At 38.1% G+C, this 17,020-nt stretch overlaps 1 protein-coding gene across 1 annotated transcript; it reads left to right on the top strand.

Moving 5' to 3' along the window:
• The first annotated feature begins 5,376 nt into the window (after positions 1-5,376).
• On the top strand, positions 5,377-8,329 carry LOC119075074 (catalase-like). Its single transcript, XM_037181466.1, has 3 exons — positions 5,377-5,483; positions 6,085-6,328; positions 6,937-8,329. The coding sequence occupies exons 1-3, from the start codon at positions 5,433-5,435 to the stop codon at positions 8,211-8,213; spliced, it is 1,572 nt and encodes a 523-aa protein (XP_037037361.1). The 5' UTR covers positions 5,377-5,432; the 3' UTR covers positions 8,214-8,329.
• Positions 8,330-17,020: the final 8,691 nt, after the last annotated feature.

The raw sequence follows: 17,020 nt of genomic DNA, 5'->3' as shown, positions 1-17,020 counted from the left end.
CAATTCAAGTTGTATATTTTTCACTTATTTCTATGCTACTCATCTTCACCTACTAACTGCAAAACATATCAATGGCAACGTGTCAAAAATACAACAGTAGTGACTACTGATGTTGCATTAGGGACGTCATCATATGGGATCAATATTTTTGAGGAAGTTCGAGCCGATCTCATCGATAACTAATTGACTAAATTTTTAAAAAATTTACGAAAACGGATAGTTGTATGGTTGTATCTATTAGTAATTCTGTGTAAACGTTTCACTCAGTTGTCCAACAATTGGAAACATTGGAGTTTCAAAAGTTCATCGCCAAGTTCGTTAAATGTTCTGTAGAACTATCGAATGTGATGTACGTAACCTCTGATTTGGACGTAAACACAAAAATACTTCGAATTTAAGACGCACAAAGCAGTAATGAAACATCAACACTGCCGAAATTAATTGTGGAAAATTTTTACCGGAGCATCATTACGGATAACTGCTTTTTGACTGGACGATAATAGCCACTTGTGCCCAGTCTGTGCATGTTTAAATTTGCTAAAATTTGGGCAAAATATTATCACTTTGACGCTGCACCTGTTTCGTCACTGAAACATCGCAGCGAATACGCTTTTTGAAATAACAAATAACGCGAATTACGATCACCATGTCGATTCATCAGATGAAAGTAAATGTTGGACGCTGTTCATCGAATCTTCATCTGAATATTGACGGATCCTCCTCGGAAAAATCAGAGTTTCTCAGTCGATTGGAAAACGAGCGATCGTTTGCCAGATAACAAATAATAATGATTTACCTGGTGTTGATTTGCTCCTAGTAGCATTGCAATTTAACATCGTGGTAGTCAACTACCAAATACTTGATTTATAAATTGACCAGCAGGCCGAATAATTTCATCAGTCGGTGTGCATCTCTTGAACAGTTAACATCATCGCTACTCATTACCTTGGTAGTCCAACTCCCAACAACCAGTAAACTTTCAAATTGCAATGTCTGCTATGAGCGATCGGTTACCATACAACAAATAACAATGATTTGCCAACAACAGGCTCATAGTAGCATTGCAATTCGGACTGTCATCAATCAAATTACGTATTTGACTGTAATCGCCATAGTTATGATTTGTGACACAGACACACGGACAGATGAAGTCCTAGAAAAAATACCTAAAAAAATCAGATGAAAAAAAGCTGTTACTCCCTCGCCCTTGAAACACATTATTTCCACACGATGATCCCATCCTATGGTGTCCACCAATTGTTCAGGTGCTTGATAGCCACGACTGCCATGTCGGCCGTACCACAATTTTCTTTTTTGATCAGAAACACACACACCAAGATCTGCGTTTAACACTTTTTCAGGCATGAGATCAGCATGAATGATGTTATTTGTATGCAACAAATATAGACCCAACAAGATGTCTAGCATAACTCCTTGAGCTACATCAACAGGCATATTTGAATGTCGGTACATGTAATAAAAAAGGGACCCATTCGATTCAAATCGCAAACAAGGAACACACGTGTGCTATCCTCTAATGCACGTAACATTTGTGACAGGAAGCCTTTGTGTTGAATCATTGAAACACCTATGAAAGATATCAAGAGTAAACAAATAATATACGGAGAGGCTGGGTCTGAGGAGTTGTATGCACATCTCTAATTTAACTACTCTAAAGAGCAGTGCTGCCTTTTCCACTTTGGGCAACTGCCCATGGCAAAGGAAGGGATTATTAAAGTTTTGCGATGTATGCGAAAAGGCTGTAAACTTATAACCTTGGTATGTGAGGAATTATGAAAGATTAGAAAGAAGAAGCTGTATTTAAATGTAATCAAAAGTCGAACGGTCTGTTATCCATTCATAGACAGTAATTGAAATAATTGAGAGATTTCAAAAGACACATTTTTTTTGAGGACCAAAGACAAAGTTTATAAATATGCATGTAAAGTGTGCATTGTTAAAGTATGTGAGAGTTTTGTTCTGAATTTTCGATTCAAGAGAAATAGAAAAATTGCCACCAGTGAACCATTCACCAAACATTGAAGTACTCGCTCTGAGATAAGAATTAGGTACATTGTTAAATGAAACACAATTTTTCGTTTGAAACCATGTATTTATTGTTGCTTTTTAAGTTGCGATTCACTTTGGCTATTTTGTTGTTGCTTTTGTTATCTAAATGAATGGCAAAGAAATGAATCAAAGCAATAGCTGCTCACAAGCATTCACACATAGAAAAACTTTATGATACAAATAAACCATGACATCATTCACTTTACAAGTTTCAAAATATATTGTCACACAATCACATATCACACTTCACGCTCATTCATAAAATTTAAAAAAATGCATTTATAGGACATGCAGGTAATTTCACAATGTCTCGTATCAATTGATTCGACCAACAAACCGTTCATATTTTTAATAAAATGGACATACCTCCAGTTCCATTTTGATTGATTTCGCGCGTGCGTTTCACTTATTGCCTTAATCGCTACCATTTGATTTTTGTCAACGCCAATAGATTTTTTTTTGCACTGCCCAAATAAACTCGGGCAAATCCATCCACACCCAGACATTTAAGTATTTGATAATTTGAAATCATCTTCGTTACGTCTTTGATTTTGTTATGACGATTGACGACCACTCAAGGTGTCACCTCTATTTATTATTTTTGAGATTTCAAGCAGGGTTCCGGCATAACGTTATTTTTAACGTTATTTTTTGTTACGTGGACGTAACGTTACAAAAACGATTCAAATGTAACGTTATTATCGTAACGAAAAATTTAATGGTACATTTGTTACAGTTACACAATCTAAAACGTTTTTGCTAACGAAATGTTTTTCGGTACATCTCGTAACGTTACAAGAAAACGAAAATTTTTCCGGTACATATCGTAACGTTAAAAGAAAACGAAATTCTTTCCGTTACATTCCGTAACGTTACCATGATACGGAATATTTTTCGATAAATGAAATAACGTTAAGACAATTAACTGTTCCAATACAGTATCTTGAAAATTAGAGTAAATTACAGTAATAGCCTGGTCTAAAGGGAGGTTCATATGAATATTTTCTATCGTAAATGTTTTTTTTATTGAATTTTGAAGTAATATAATTATAAAACGGAGCATTTATCATGAAATTTTTGTATTTTTATTGTTTACAGCCCCGGAAACCGCAACTTTTTTGACACTAATTCTTTTTTATTTCTGTAACGTTACAATCTTTCCAAAAACGATTTCGTTTCTCTTTGTAACGTTAAGCCATACCGCAAATAAATTCGTTTTACTTCGTAACGTTAAGGCATACCGGAAAAAATTTGGTTTTACTTCGTAACGTTAAGCCACACCGGAAAATATTTCGTTTCTCTTTGTAACGTTACGCTATACCGGAAAAAAATTCGTTTCTCTTTATAACGTTAAACCATACCGAAATAATTTTTCGTTACACCGATTTCGTTATGAACTGTACCGAAAAAGCAAAAGTTCTATTTCGAAACGGTACGAAGTGAAACTTTTATGATAAAGTTTTAACGTTAAGGAACCCTGATTTCAAGAGTGGTGGTAGAGTGGTGAGATGTAATTATCATTGCAACGTTGATGTAAATCAAAAGTTTAGCAAGATGTGATACCTAGAAGACTATCCAGAAAACAATGACAAAAATCAAATTGATAGTCAACTGTCAAGTATCACCCATTTCGCGTTATAAAACCACTGATTCAGTGAATAATTTCCTCTTTTGACAATCAGCTATTAAACGATAAACTGCATATATGATCGATTCGTCCAACTCATTAATACATTTCTGGATTTCCGGTTCACTTAACACCTTAACCTTGACACACTTATAACCGCTCGATTTTGCTTTTAGAAACGATGTCAATTGATGGTAGGCCTATGTCGACATTTTCATACGCACATGTAGTCGATTTATGCATTGAGTGAAATGTCCAAAGGCTCGTTTGATTGTACTTCTACTCGTCGAGTACGTGGAAGTAGGACATTATTAACTTTGAAGAGATGCTGACAACACCATAACTCTTTTTCCACTCTTTTAGCAATTCCAGCACGGTCGCTTTTGCATGCTCCATTAATTCTTTTCTTAAATGACAAATATGAGCTTGCTATGTTTATTATCAAAATTATATTAAGAGACAGTTTGAAAACCGTAGCGAGTGGAACAAAATTGAAAAGTTCTCACGATTTTATCAAATAATTAAATCAAATGATGCTAACGTCAATTATAAATCATCTACAAAGTTAATCATGCCCGCACCAAAACAGTTTTATTTTATTTTTTGAAGAATGCGTAGCTCTGTTAAATTGATTTCATCACACTATAGTTAGAGGTGAGCGGGCTGCCCGAAGTTGGCCAAAAACCCGGCCCGACCCGAACCCGACCTGGCCCGAACCCGAACCCGATTCAATTGTAACGGGCTTCGGGTTGTTCGGGTTTCCAAAATTCAATTTTTTTCTTTCTTTGAAATAAATAAATAAATGAAATGAACATATTTAAAGCGTCTCTTCTTTGTCTCCAATGGCCCCCACTGGCTGGAAAATGTTTGAAAAATGTGTGGAATTACAGTCCAAAGTTACCAATTTTTTATTTGAATGGTATACAAATATTGCGCTATTGGTAATTATATTTCACCACAGTTACCAATAGCGCAGTATTTGTATACCATTCAAATAAAAATTGGTAACTTTGGACTGTAATTCCACACATTTATCAGCCAGTGGACCGTATGCTTTTTTCAGTCATTTTTCAACCATTTTTCAGGAACTATGTACTCTCCTGAAATGATGCAGTGAAATGCATTTCCTCATGGCAGAGTAAAGTAAACCAGGCAGGAGCAGAGGACGCAAATCCATTCAATGGATGGACCTAAATCCCGTTACCATAGTTTACGTATTCGTTTAATTAAGTATTAGTAAGCTTTCACTCCAAAATCAACGACACAAGTCAGAAACTAAATGTGCACTTCGGATATAAATCGACGCAGAAACAGATGCCGTTTTCGGTGAACGTTTCTGAGTAAACAATGGAAATTGTCACAATCTAAATAAAGACAATAACTCGATGAATATAGATTACTCATCCACAGGAAATGTGCATTCGGTATTTTTGAGATCAACGAACAACGCATGTCAACGAATAACGCATGCTTAATGGATCGACACAATTTTTGCTGTTAAGCCGTTGATCCCAAAATTTGGTGGTTTACCTCTTTGATTAAAATTCAACTGATCAAATACAATGCTACACAGTTTTTGTCTTTGTTTGCAGCGCAAACTTTGTGCAGCCAGAAAAGTAAATAAACAAAAGCGAAATAACATGAGAAACGTCAAACAAAATAGCGATTCAGCATGTATGGTTGCTTGGTATAAAAACCATTTCCTCAGGCACTGCAACCCATATAGACAGCGAAAATGCTTTCGACTACAGTTACTGTCATATTGGCGATTCTGCTCTGGCATAAGGTATGGGATATTCAAAGCATTATAAACCACTGAAGGTAGTGCAAAGATTCAGCCGATCACGAAGAATACGGATCTTAAAGTTCGAGTGAGTTTAAGTGCAGCGCCACTGTTCGTTTGGTATAGCGCTAACGATTTTAACAAAATTAATTAAATTTATTGAATATGGCAGCTTCAATGTTGGAAAGGTATTTCAACACTGCCAAAATTCTATTGACATCGTAAGTGCTACAACGACGTGAACTTGCGCTGCACTCGAATTTTCCTGAATCTTGGGTTCCGTATATAGGAACTGATTTGCGTTACCTTCTCCAGTGGTTCAAATATTGTCATTTATTGCGGTTCTTCCACCCTGTTCACTTTCCACTTTTAATTGTCAATTGTATTGCGGAGATGTTTCACTAACTTTACGTTTTGCGATCTCCGTATACATACAATTGACAATTAAAAGTGAACGCGGTCACTCAATTTGTACTGCAGAAATTATAAGTGCGGCGCTGGAAGTAAGTGTGTATTTAACATTAGTGGAAGAACAAGACTTGAAAGTTAATAATTTTTCCAAAATTTCGAGCATCTTGCACTGGAATAACCTCATTTTTTCCAGACACATACCGTCGATTCTCAATGTACGTCAATTGACCAGCTTGCTTGTTACGCCAAAGAACATCCGAATAATCCATGCTCTTATGCGCGCACCGGATTTGGACGTGTTTATCCGGACTTATTATCGTCACAAACGGTTGGAAAGTACGGACCAGTTCTATTGCAAGATGGATTTTTGATTGGCAAAATTCAAAATGGAAATAGGGAGCGCATACCAGTGAGAATAGGGCATGCTAAAGGATCCGGTAAGTTTTTGTTAGAAATCGTGACGTTAATGCTCAATCGCGACAACAACGAATGAGTGTTTAACTAATTTACGATTTAATTTACATCCCACAAGGCTCAAGTGATTTAGCACAGGAATTGTCTTGAGTTCAGTACAATTCTTGTGGTAAGTAATGGTTGATAGTGGTGAACATAAATTTTTTATCCGCCGCCCTTTTCGTCACATTTCTTGCAAGGATGAATTTTCTAATTTCCAAGGGTTGTAGCGAATAAAAAAGTTCACCACCCAACTTTTATACTCACACCACTCATAGAGTTTACGTTCACCACTCTTGAGATACCTCAAGAATTGATAAGCTCAATATCTCCAAGGCTGCGAACTTGGGGAGGTTGCACGGATACAGACACGCCGGTAATGCATCACATCGATGACAATATAGCGGATTGTCATACAAAAAAATCGCCTATATCGTCGTCATGACGATGTGGTGAATTTTTTGTGTGAAAATCATCGAAAGTGTTGTGTTTCAGCGCGTGTAATAAAATGGTGGATCGCATCACCTCACCAAGTTTACAGCCTCGAATAGCGCAACTAGATATCCCGCACATAAATTTCCAATTTTACCAGGTGCATTCGGCTACTTCCAAGTCACGCATGATGTGAGCAATTACACAAGGGCTGCATTCCTTCAGCCGCACACAAGAACGGATGTAGTCATTCGTTTCTCTACGCAAGTCGGAGAGATTGGCTCGGCAGACACCCTTGTTGATGCAAAAGGCTTCGCTGTGAAGTTCAAAACCGCTGACGGGATCTTTGACTTTGTCGGCCTTAATGTACCGGTATTTGGAAGCCGAGATGCGATGAATCTTGCCGATTTGCTCCATTCACGAATGAAAAACCCGGTGACACATTTGCAGGACTTGAGAGCGTTTTGGGATACGGCGTCGCTGATGCCGGAAACGATGCTGTTCATCCTGTTTTTCTTCTCGAAAACGGCCTACATCAAATCTTACTCGCATATGGATGGTCACTATATCCACACAGTCCGGTTGGTTAACAGACGGTACGAGCCGATTTTTGCTAAGCTTATTTTCACGTCGAACGCCCAAAACAAATCTTACTTCAATTCGTCGGTTGAGGCGCTTACCACTGCCGGTTTCTATCCCGAGTTCCTGACCAAAGACCTCTACGATTTAATCGCAACAAAAAATTACCCAACATGGACACTTAACCTGCAGATAATGACGGAAGAACAGGCCAAGAACTTCAAATACAACATTTTCGATCCGACCAAATTCTGGAACACTACCGACTTTCCACTGATACCAGTCGGACAATTGGTCTTAGATCAAAATCCTACCAACTATTTCAACGATGTTGAACAGTCTGCATATGCTCCAGCCAATCTGGTGCCCGGCATTGAAGCCACTCCCGATCGTCTGTTCTCCGCACGATTGTTTGCGTACCGAGATGCTCAGTTTTACAGGCTCGGCCGGAATCATAACGAAATTCCGGTGAACATGTGCCCGTTTGCAGTGAGAAATTATGAACGAGACGGGTTCATGAATGTCGGTCCGAACGGTGGAAGTGGCCCAAATTACTTTCCCAATTCGTACAACGGGCCGAATAACAACAGAGATCGGTACTACGATGAGTTACCGTATAAACTGAGCGGCACTGTTGATCGTATCTTCTTGGGCGACGAAGATAATTTTTCGCAATGCAAAGCGTATGTAAATTCGCTCAGTGATGCGGATCTGCGCTCTCTTATAGCAAACATGGCATTTTCCTTTATTGGCGTTGATAAATCGACAATTGATCGGGCCATTGATAAATTGATGGTACCGATATCTACAAAATTTGCAAATTTATTTAGAGAAGCTCTGACCCAATTGCCACAATAACAATTTTGTACCTTGGTTAAAGCATTAAAAAACCGCTGCGTTTCATTGCCACATAATATCTGCTAATCAGTAGTGACTATATTTTAGCTTTATTTTTTGCCAATAAAATTAATTCAATTTATGTCCGTGTTCATTTGACTTCTCCTTCATACAGTGTATTAGCCCCCTTATTTGACGTTTAAAAAATGAAGCGCTTCTGTTTGGTTTATTTTACTCTGATGTGATTTTGCCACGAGGAGGTAAGGTAAGATAATGTTAGAAGTCTGTCTTAGATTTAGATTTATCAGGGTGGAACGATCACCAACACAGATGAAACGATCCTTTGTTTCTTTCCCTATCATCATTTAAATCAAGGCAACCTTCCAGCCACGAAGAACTTGTCGAAAATAGCTGGTCCCAGAGCAGCAACTTCGGAGGGTTGCACAGCGTGCGTCTTAGTTGAAGAAATTTACTACATTGACAAGAGACGTATATAACTGTTTCTTCTCATAATCCGCAGGAGCAACTAGAAGCCGCCGAGAGCCTCAGCTTATTGAGGTGCCGATTCAGCCCACAGTGTCCCGTGATCGCACCTACAACTTTCCATGTGCGATTCCTATCCATACCGAGCAAATCTTTGGCCCACCTAACGTTTTGTCTCTGGAAAAATTGCTTCGTTTGGGCGCCTCCGTCATAAGCATTCCAGTTCCAGCGTTCCGAATGTCCATTCTTGATCCACTTCGATCGGGTATGGGTACGTATGTACGCCTCTAGTTCGTGCACTAGTGCAGCAGAGCCTGATCTAGCAAGCTCATCCGCCTTCTCGTATCCTTTCACACAAGAGATTCCGGGGACCCAGGCCAAGCAAATCCGATTGTTTTGACCCACCAAGTTTAGGTAGTCTTTACACGGCTGGGTTCCAGGTACTCGTTTTTTAGCTAACTTTCACTCACTAGTTCTATGTTTTTGTACTTCGTGTTTGACTGCGACGTTCTTAGTAAGTTGAGTGGTAGTGAGTCATTCCTTGCTAATTGAGTTTTGGCGCCCATTTTCTCAGTTTGTAGCAGCTCTGACTCCTAGCAGTTTGCCTCCGTCCTTTGAGTCCGCTTAAGTTTTCACATGATCCGCCTAGTATTTCGCCTGCGTTTTCGTTAGTTTTTGTTCACCCACTTATGAACTGTTGGTCGCATGTTGAACGTGATTAAATGAAGAACGTTAGAGGAGGCGGGCGTACGTGTTTCGTTCTGTTTGTTGAAGGAGGCGGACGTGCATGGGACGTTCTGTTTATCAGAAGTTTCTCATTTTTTCATCTTTCTGCTGCTGCTGACCGCTTACCTGTACTTGACCCGGAGATGGAAAACGCGCAGGTTGGTTGGTTTGTTTGGATTATTGTTGTTTTTGATTCGGCAATTCGTCGATTGTTTGTGCTTTTCAAACTCTCAAACGAAGTTCAAGTAAGAGTTTTCATTGCTGTCTTGTGACGGGAACTGCGGTAACATCTGATGATGGATAGTTCTATACTGTCCTTGGGCCTCCGCAGTTTTCCTAAGGCCGAAACAGCTTCTCTGCTTCTGTATGCTAAATCACTTTCCGTGAAATGAAGAGCGTTGATGCTCTATCGAGGGAAAGGGAAGAGCACTGTTAAGCTCTGTTATGCACGGTCTATGACTTTGATGTGTCCATTCAACCCTTGTGCGTTCTTGTAACGACAGGTAAAAAATGTGCGAAAGCATTCACGGAACACCCCGCTTTTTTTACCTGCGCCACTAACGCTTACATATTTTGTGGATCATGATTTTGTAATGTCATCAAATATACATAAGAATAATCTTATTTTTTTATTTATTTATTTATTTAGATCAAACGAACAGGAATGACGCCCAATTATACATCGATCGGATAATAATAATAATAATAATTCAATTAACAAGCAGTAAAGAGAAAAGAGAAAGCAAAAAAAAACTTATCAAATCAAAGTCACACTTCACTCACCAAAACTGATACATACTCTTCACAAGCCTTTTGTACTGACTAAGCGTTAAACTGAAAACATCATTGGACTTAAAATAAATGTTATGGTGATTCTGTAAACGGTAGATTGGCGAGTTGAGTTGTACATTGGATGAAGGTGTTGATAGGTGAAAGAGATGGTGGACATTTTGTCGAGTAAACCGTTGGGGTTGATGAATTGAGATTCGTGACGACAGGTTGGTAACAATCTTATTATGAATTAGCTTGTACAGAACCAACTCACCCATTTCTAGTCTCCTGGTCTCAAGGGTTTTCATTTTGAGTCGTTTAAGCCTACCCGGATAGTCTGGTTTCACCCAGTTGAACCTGTAGTGGAGCATCCGCGTAAATTTCCGTTGTACCTTTTCCAATTGTTCCTTGTACTTGTCATAGTGCGGATTCCACACAGCACAACAATATTCCAGTCTACTGCGGACGTAAGTGTTGTAAAGTTTAATCAGACTCTCCGGCCGCTTGAAATGCTGGGTTGATCGAAATGTGAAGCCAATCATCTGATAGGATTTCTTTGTGATTTCCGAGAAATGTTCGCTGAAATTGTGCTTTCTGTTGAATGTGACACCCAGGTCATTTTTAAACGACATCTTTTCAATAGCCTTATCTTCGACGTGATAATGATACTCTATCGGCTGAGGTTTGTACGTTATAGACATCATAGAACACTTTTCCGGATTCAGTTTCAGTTCATTATTAACGCTGTTAAGTCTCGTACGAAACTTTAAATTTTTTGTTTGCTTTAAGCGCCGTCGGCGCCATCTAATGTAATTTGTTTGAAGCTTTGATCAGCAAATGGTTAGTGAGTCCACTGGTGCCACTGGTGCCGCTGAACCATTAGATTCACTTCTTGTGCAGTCGTCGTAAAGTAAGGTCAAATTGGATTATCAAATAAAGAAATTTTGTATATAAAATCGAATCCTCAAATTTTATCAATTACCACGCAACCCAACCCACCTTAAATCACAAGTTATCAAAAGAAGTATCAACGACTGTGGAAGTACTATTTGGAATCAATTGTGATTGAAGCAATTGGTTCATGGCGCCCATGCAAAAATAAAATTGGAGTTAAGGTCAAACATCCGTGGTCTTACAAGGTCGAACATCCGTGGTCGTACAAGGTCGCACAGTGAATGCGAAATAAATTGAAAGGCTCCCTACTCACAACCTGAAAGTGCACGTCCATGAATAAGAAGTGAGATTCGGTCGAGTTCGAGTAAATTTACCAGCAGTTAAGCAATTGGATTGGTGTATGGACGTAACGGAAATCAACGGTCGTGCAGCAAGGTCCAGGTCCGAGTTTATGAGTGAATGCAAAGGTACGTGATTTGTTCAACTTCAGGCTCTATTAATTTTGATTTAAATTTAAAACCGCTGCTGCGGTGCTTATATTAATAGTAGAGGTCTAATGTTTGCGCGCCAAACCAAAGTACAGTTAAATATATTCGCTCTTTGTTCCGCTTTTCATTTCGATTTTTTTTGTTGAAGCCACGTAGGCAGAGTGTTAGAACAGAATTTACCTTTTGCTCAATGTCGTCAACATAGTACAACACGAAGTACAAACTTTTTTTTTGTACAAATTAGACTTTTGGAGTACAAAATGGAGTTTTTTTTGTACAAAGTTATCTGTACAAAATCGATTTTTTTTGTTTTTTACACTCTTTGATTTGCTTTGAAACCGTGTCAGGTGATAATAAGGTGTGGCGCATCGCAGCACTCATATGAAATTCATTTGAAATCAAAATTATCTAGGATTGCTTATTATTAATAAAATCAGATCATCCTGAACTCTCAAACAGAAAACATCTTTTCTGTTATTGTAGGTAGAATATCTTCTTCCACAAATGCTTTTATTATCCCCTCGTTATCGATGCAAATTAGTCATCTTGACCTTCGGTTCCCATAGGCAGAGTTTCTTGGAGCTGACCAGCTTACCCAAGTAAAAGTCATATTTTGGTTTTCCTCCAGTTCCCTTGAAATGTTTTGAACATCGGCACATCTGGTCCAGTCGAAACCACCTTTCCACCTTTAATTTTTGTTCGATGTAATTTTTATGTGAAGTAAAAATGTAGATCGTAAATGTTTCGTATTTTCAACTCGAATGCTGCTCTCAAGAGCACTTTCGAAATGCGATGGCGACAAATGTAAGAGAGGAGACTTATACCAAATAACTGTTCAAGTCGAACCGCTGCACCATGCCGTGTTCTCCACCTGTCTCCATCCGAGTAACATGTCATAAACATACTTCGCAATTGAGGCACCTGTACCATCTTCTATTTCTGGAACGCCCAGAAGTTGTTCGACGCCAAAATTGTTAGTAACAGGTAACTGCGGGTAACCGCTACTGTTTTTTATGGTTGATGATATTTTCGATAGCTTTGCCATTGCCATCCCAGTGGACTGTCAATACATTTGTGGTCTTGAAGAAAGTCGTCAAGTTATCTAAATTTAAAGGAAATGTAACAGGCTGAGCGAGCATTTCACCTTGGAAATAAAATCTTCTTTCACACCCTCCACATCCTTGACATCTTCGATCTGTCCCTCTCGTGGGTTAGGATCCAACGCAAGTCCTAACAAAATTGCCACAAACAGATGCGCGGCAACGTAATCGCTGATTTTGTGCAGATCTAACTCTCCCACCACCCTAAAGTTTTTTATTATCGATTTTCGAAATTTTCTGTCATGACATTCATATTCAAAATTACCGGCGGAGTCGGATTATCCTGTTGGAATTCCGGTGGAATGAAATCCGGATCATTTCTGTCGGATAATGAAAGTCCACTCATACTGGAACTCGTCGATAGAATGGATATTTGTCGATCGGAGAGTTCTCGCTGTTATACCATTCACTTCGGCGTAATGAGGATATCTTCCATGGTTTTTTATACAACACAGACCGTGACGACCGTCTTACACGTTCGCTGCATATGAATTAGTGAGGTCTCCAAATTTCGCTCCCCAAATGTAGCGAATCATTGTTATTCAAAAATGTTCCAATGTTGGGTTGGCATTTAACCGAAATCCAGATTCTGATGTATGTGCAGGAAGAAATCTTTCTTGTTCTCGTTCGAGGGAGAGAGTGGTTCATATTTCTGTCGAATTTGCGAAATGAGATTCTTTGATCCATGAGTTGATCAAAAAATGAAGGTAGCGCAATATCCTCAGATTTTCGAATGTCTAAACCACCCAGCTTTATCGGTAAGCTCGCCTGCTGCTATTGTTCTTCATTTATCTTGAATCTTGATGTTGAAATCTGATACCAATGAGTGTGTTCGTAATAAATAAATTAATTTTGGTACACTTGACAACTTTCAATTTTGAGACAACGTATTTGTTATGCCATTCGTCTTATCTGCAGGAACTGCGAATAGTCTTCATGAAACGGTCTTTATTTTATTTGTTTACTGCTACAACATCGTCCCAACTCAAGAACTTGTAGAGATTTTTCAAAGTTATGAAATTCTAAGGTAAACAGAGTGTCTGTTACAAAGACGGTATTTAGCCCAATACTTCAGGAACTCTCGGTGTGGGGTGGCTTACATTACTTAAACGGTGATTCGCTTGGTCTATGGTCTGAGCGGGCGAGTCCATACACCGAGAATTCCTGAAGTATTGGGCTAAATATCAGGTGAACAACTTGGAGTCGAGCAATTATTGCAATCAATTGAAAAAAGCAATAATAGAATTTTCATCACGTCATTTGTAAATAAAAATGATTTTCTTCGGCCATACTTCTACATTTTAAGTTCTACATTCTTAATTCTTACTCGGAAACCAATATAATTAGTCAATTTTTTTAAATAAAAGATATTAGTTAGTCCATAATCCATGTACAATCGTAGGTTGACTTTACTAGCATTTGTGCGTTCAATATACGCCTGAATCAGATCGAATGCCATTGCTAAAGTCTTATTATATAGTTAAGACCTCAATCTATCTAATACAAGTAGATTTAAGTTGAAAAAATTAAAGTTGGGGAACTTTTCTGTTAAACCTTTTTCACATACCTGTGAAAATTCGAATTTTGAAAATTTTAGTATGGGGAGATCAGCAAACCTGGAGTGAAGGAAACCTGTTTTATACTCCTTAGGGGTCCCTTCATCCATATCAAGAGTCATTTCTTGGGTACCCAAAAACTAAACTTTATTTCGGTTGATGGGAGCCGTGATGTTGCATCTGTAACAGAGTTGTTTTTCGGAGAGATTACAAAAAAATCAAATTTTCGGAATTGAAAAATCCAGAATTACTTCAACCTCCTAAATACTTGTTAGGCGTAGTACCAGGACTTGAGAATAAAATTGAAGAAGAAGAAAAAGAAATTGTGAGAAAAGGTAACCACACTGAAACTCTACCAAAAGTAGTTGTGTGTGAAGATGTAGCTGCAAGTAGTGTATGTGTTTCCAGCGGAGAAAAGAATGGCCCTAATGCTTTGAAATGTATATAATATAGAAATTGGAATAGATATCAAAAAGGATAGCAGTAACTCTAGTAAAAGTGTAAACAAAATTGAAAACTACTTTTACTATAAAAGTGCTATGTTATACAAAAATGGAGTAGAGTCACAAAATCACTTTATGACTGATGAAACAGTATGCAACATTTGTTCAAAATGTTTTTCTTCGTTGAATAGGAAAATTCCAATAACTCCTGATTTTTCACCAGCAAATGATTGTTTTATGGCGGGACATTACAAAATTTAACTATTCCAGAAGAACACCTAATATCGTTATATCGTCATAATACGTACATTATAAAAATTCAAGCTAGAACTTACAACGCATCTACAAGACAATCAAAATTAAGTGGAAATGTAATAGTTTTCGAGCAAAACATGGGTAGTATTGCCAGTACTCTTCCTTTTTCTCAAGATAGTCTTTGTGGTATCTGTAATATTCAGTAATAAGACACGTGTGTACTCTTGTACTGTATCAGTATAACTAACTATTTATTAGACATTCATATTCACAGCATACTACGATACTACATCCACTCCCTCTTTTTAAAGCTTCAACAATTTTAAACATTATACAATGCAAATATTAATATCAACATAGATCGTTACTGTCACTCTCATCCTTCGATCGTTATTGTCACTCTCACTCCTTCATCTTTTCTTCCTTTTCACATTTGGACTTCAGCTTGATTCTCCTTCGATTCGTCTTCATGGCACATACGTAGCAACCAATCGCACAATAGCACTAAACTAGAGCTTAGCCTTGACCGTGAATCACAACTTATGATTCATGATTATTTTCTAAAAGCAAAAAATAAAAATAAAAATTATTAGGCATATCGGCCCCATCTAAAGTTTAGGTTTAGGCTAATTAGCTTTCGTCTCAGACTCATTCTACAACATATGGTATGATCTACAGGTCGAAAACATTTCCTTGAACCGGATCTTACTCTCTATACCCTTCCTCCTAATCCTCTGCCGTTCTAACCTTTAACCGTTACTCCACGTACACTCACTTCCATTCAGAACTAAATTCAAGCTTAGCGTGATGAAATCACATTCACTCAGAAATTGCATATCGAAATTGAATTCAATACATCAACCTTTAACTTTGTCAGAGAATTTTAATTCTGACATCGAATTACGAAATTTAATTCATGCAATCAATCTGCATTCTTGTCAACGAAATTTAATTCTGACTTTTCTGACCCCAACGGAATTGAATCCAGGTCCTTTTGTCACGGGTGTACCACTTTACCATAAAAATTGTCGTAAAATACCATCGATTTTAGGCAATTGCCGAAGACAATTAAAAGTTACTATAACAGAAAATCGTTGTTGCCGAAAACTATAACATTCAGAAAATTAAAAAACGATTCGATGTTTTTGAACGACATTCAACAGGGCTGGTACAAAAATCAAAAATGTTCTAAGCACTTTTGTCCTTAACGGAATTTAATCCAGGACCTTTTGCTCTCAACGGAATTTAATCCAGGACCTTTTGTCTCCAACGGAATTTAATCCAAGACCTTTTGTTCTCAATGGAATTTAATCCATTCAATTCGCCTTTGCACAAAATTAATATACTATTCCAAATCAACTTATCGATCCAAATCAATCTTATTCTTGAAACCGAATCAACTTAAACGTCATTAGAGCTCATCTCTAAACGAAACTCCAACCGATAGACATCACAATAGACTTTTCCTAAAAAAAACGATTCCCCCGCATCAAGCCACAAACCCAGTTTCTTTCCTCTTCAAACTCAATGCGACCTCCTCTGAACTCAAACCCGAATTCCAACCATAGACAATCTTCTACACTAACACCACCACCCACGTTCGATCAACAACCTCAAATCCTATACACTTCATACAACTGACTTCGTCTTCTCCTTCTTTCCTGACCCAAATAGAACCTCATAATCAAACTCTACTGACCGGGACTAAAACCAAGTTACAACTACCGGAACTCGATCACTTCACTCATCATTAACCCATAACAGCACTCGCCGGAAAATTCAAACTGCCACATGAAACCTCAAATTCAACCTAATACGAAATGCGAGTCAAATCCTCATCCGCCCTTCAACAATTAAGCTCTTAATCCCATAACCCAACACATCCGATCACGATTACTAAAAATCCGAAACCCCATTTTCACTATTCCAGTCAACCTCTGAACTAACACCCAAACTAAGGCGATTAAACTTCCATAGTCAATCGTTTTCTCTAGTTATAACAATTCCAAATTTTTACTTATCTTCTCTTTCCAACGTCCACTCGTAATTTCAATTTTCTGCCTTTGCTCGGCAACTGACATGCTGATCTTTGCTTTCCAATTTCATTGCATC

This window comes from Bradysia coprophila, unplaced genomic scaffold (assembly GCF_014529535.1).
Source record: "Bradysia coprophila strain Holo2 unplaced genomic scaffold, BU_Bcop_v1 contig_176, whole genome shotgun sequence".
NCBI lineage: Eukaryota > Metazoa > Arthropoda > Insecta > Diptera > Sciaridae > Bradysia > Bradysia coprophila.
This window is presented reverse-complemented; position numbering and strand designations above follow the sequence as displayed.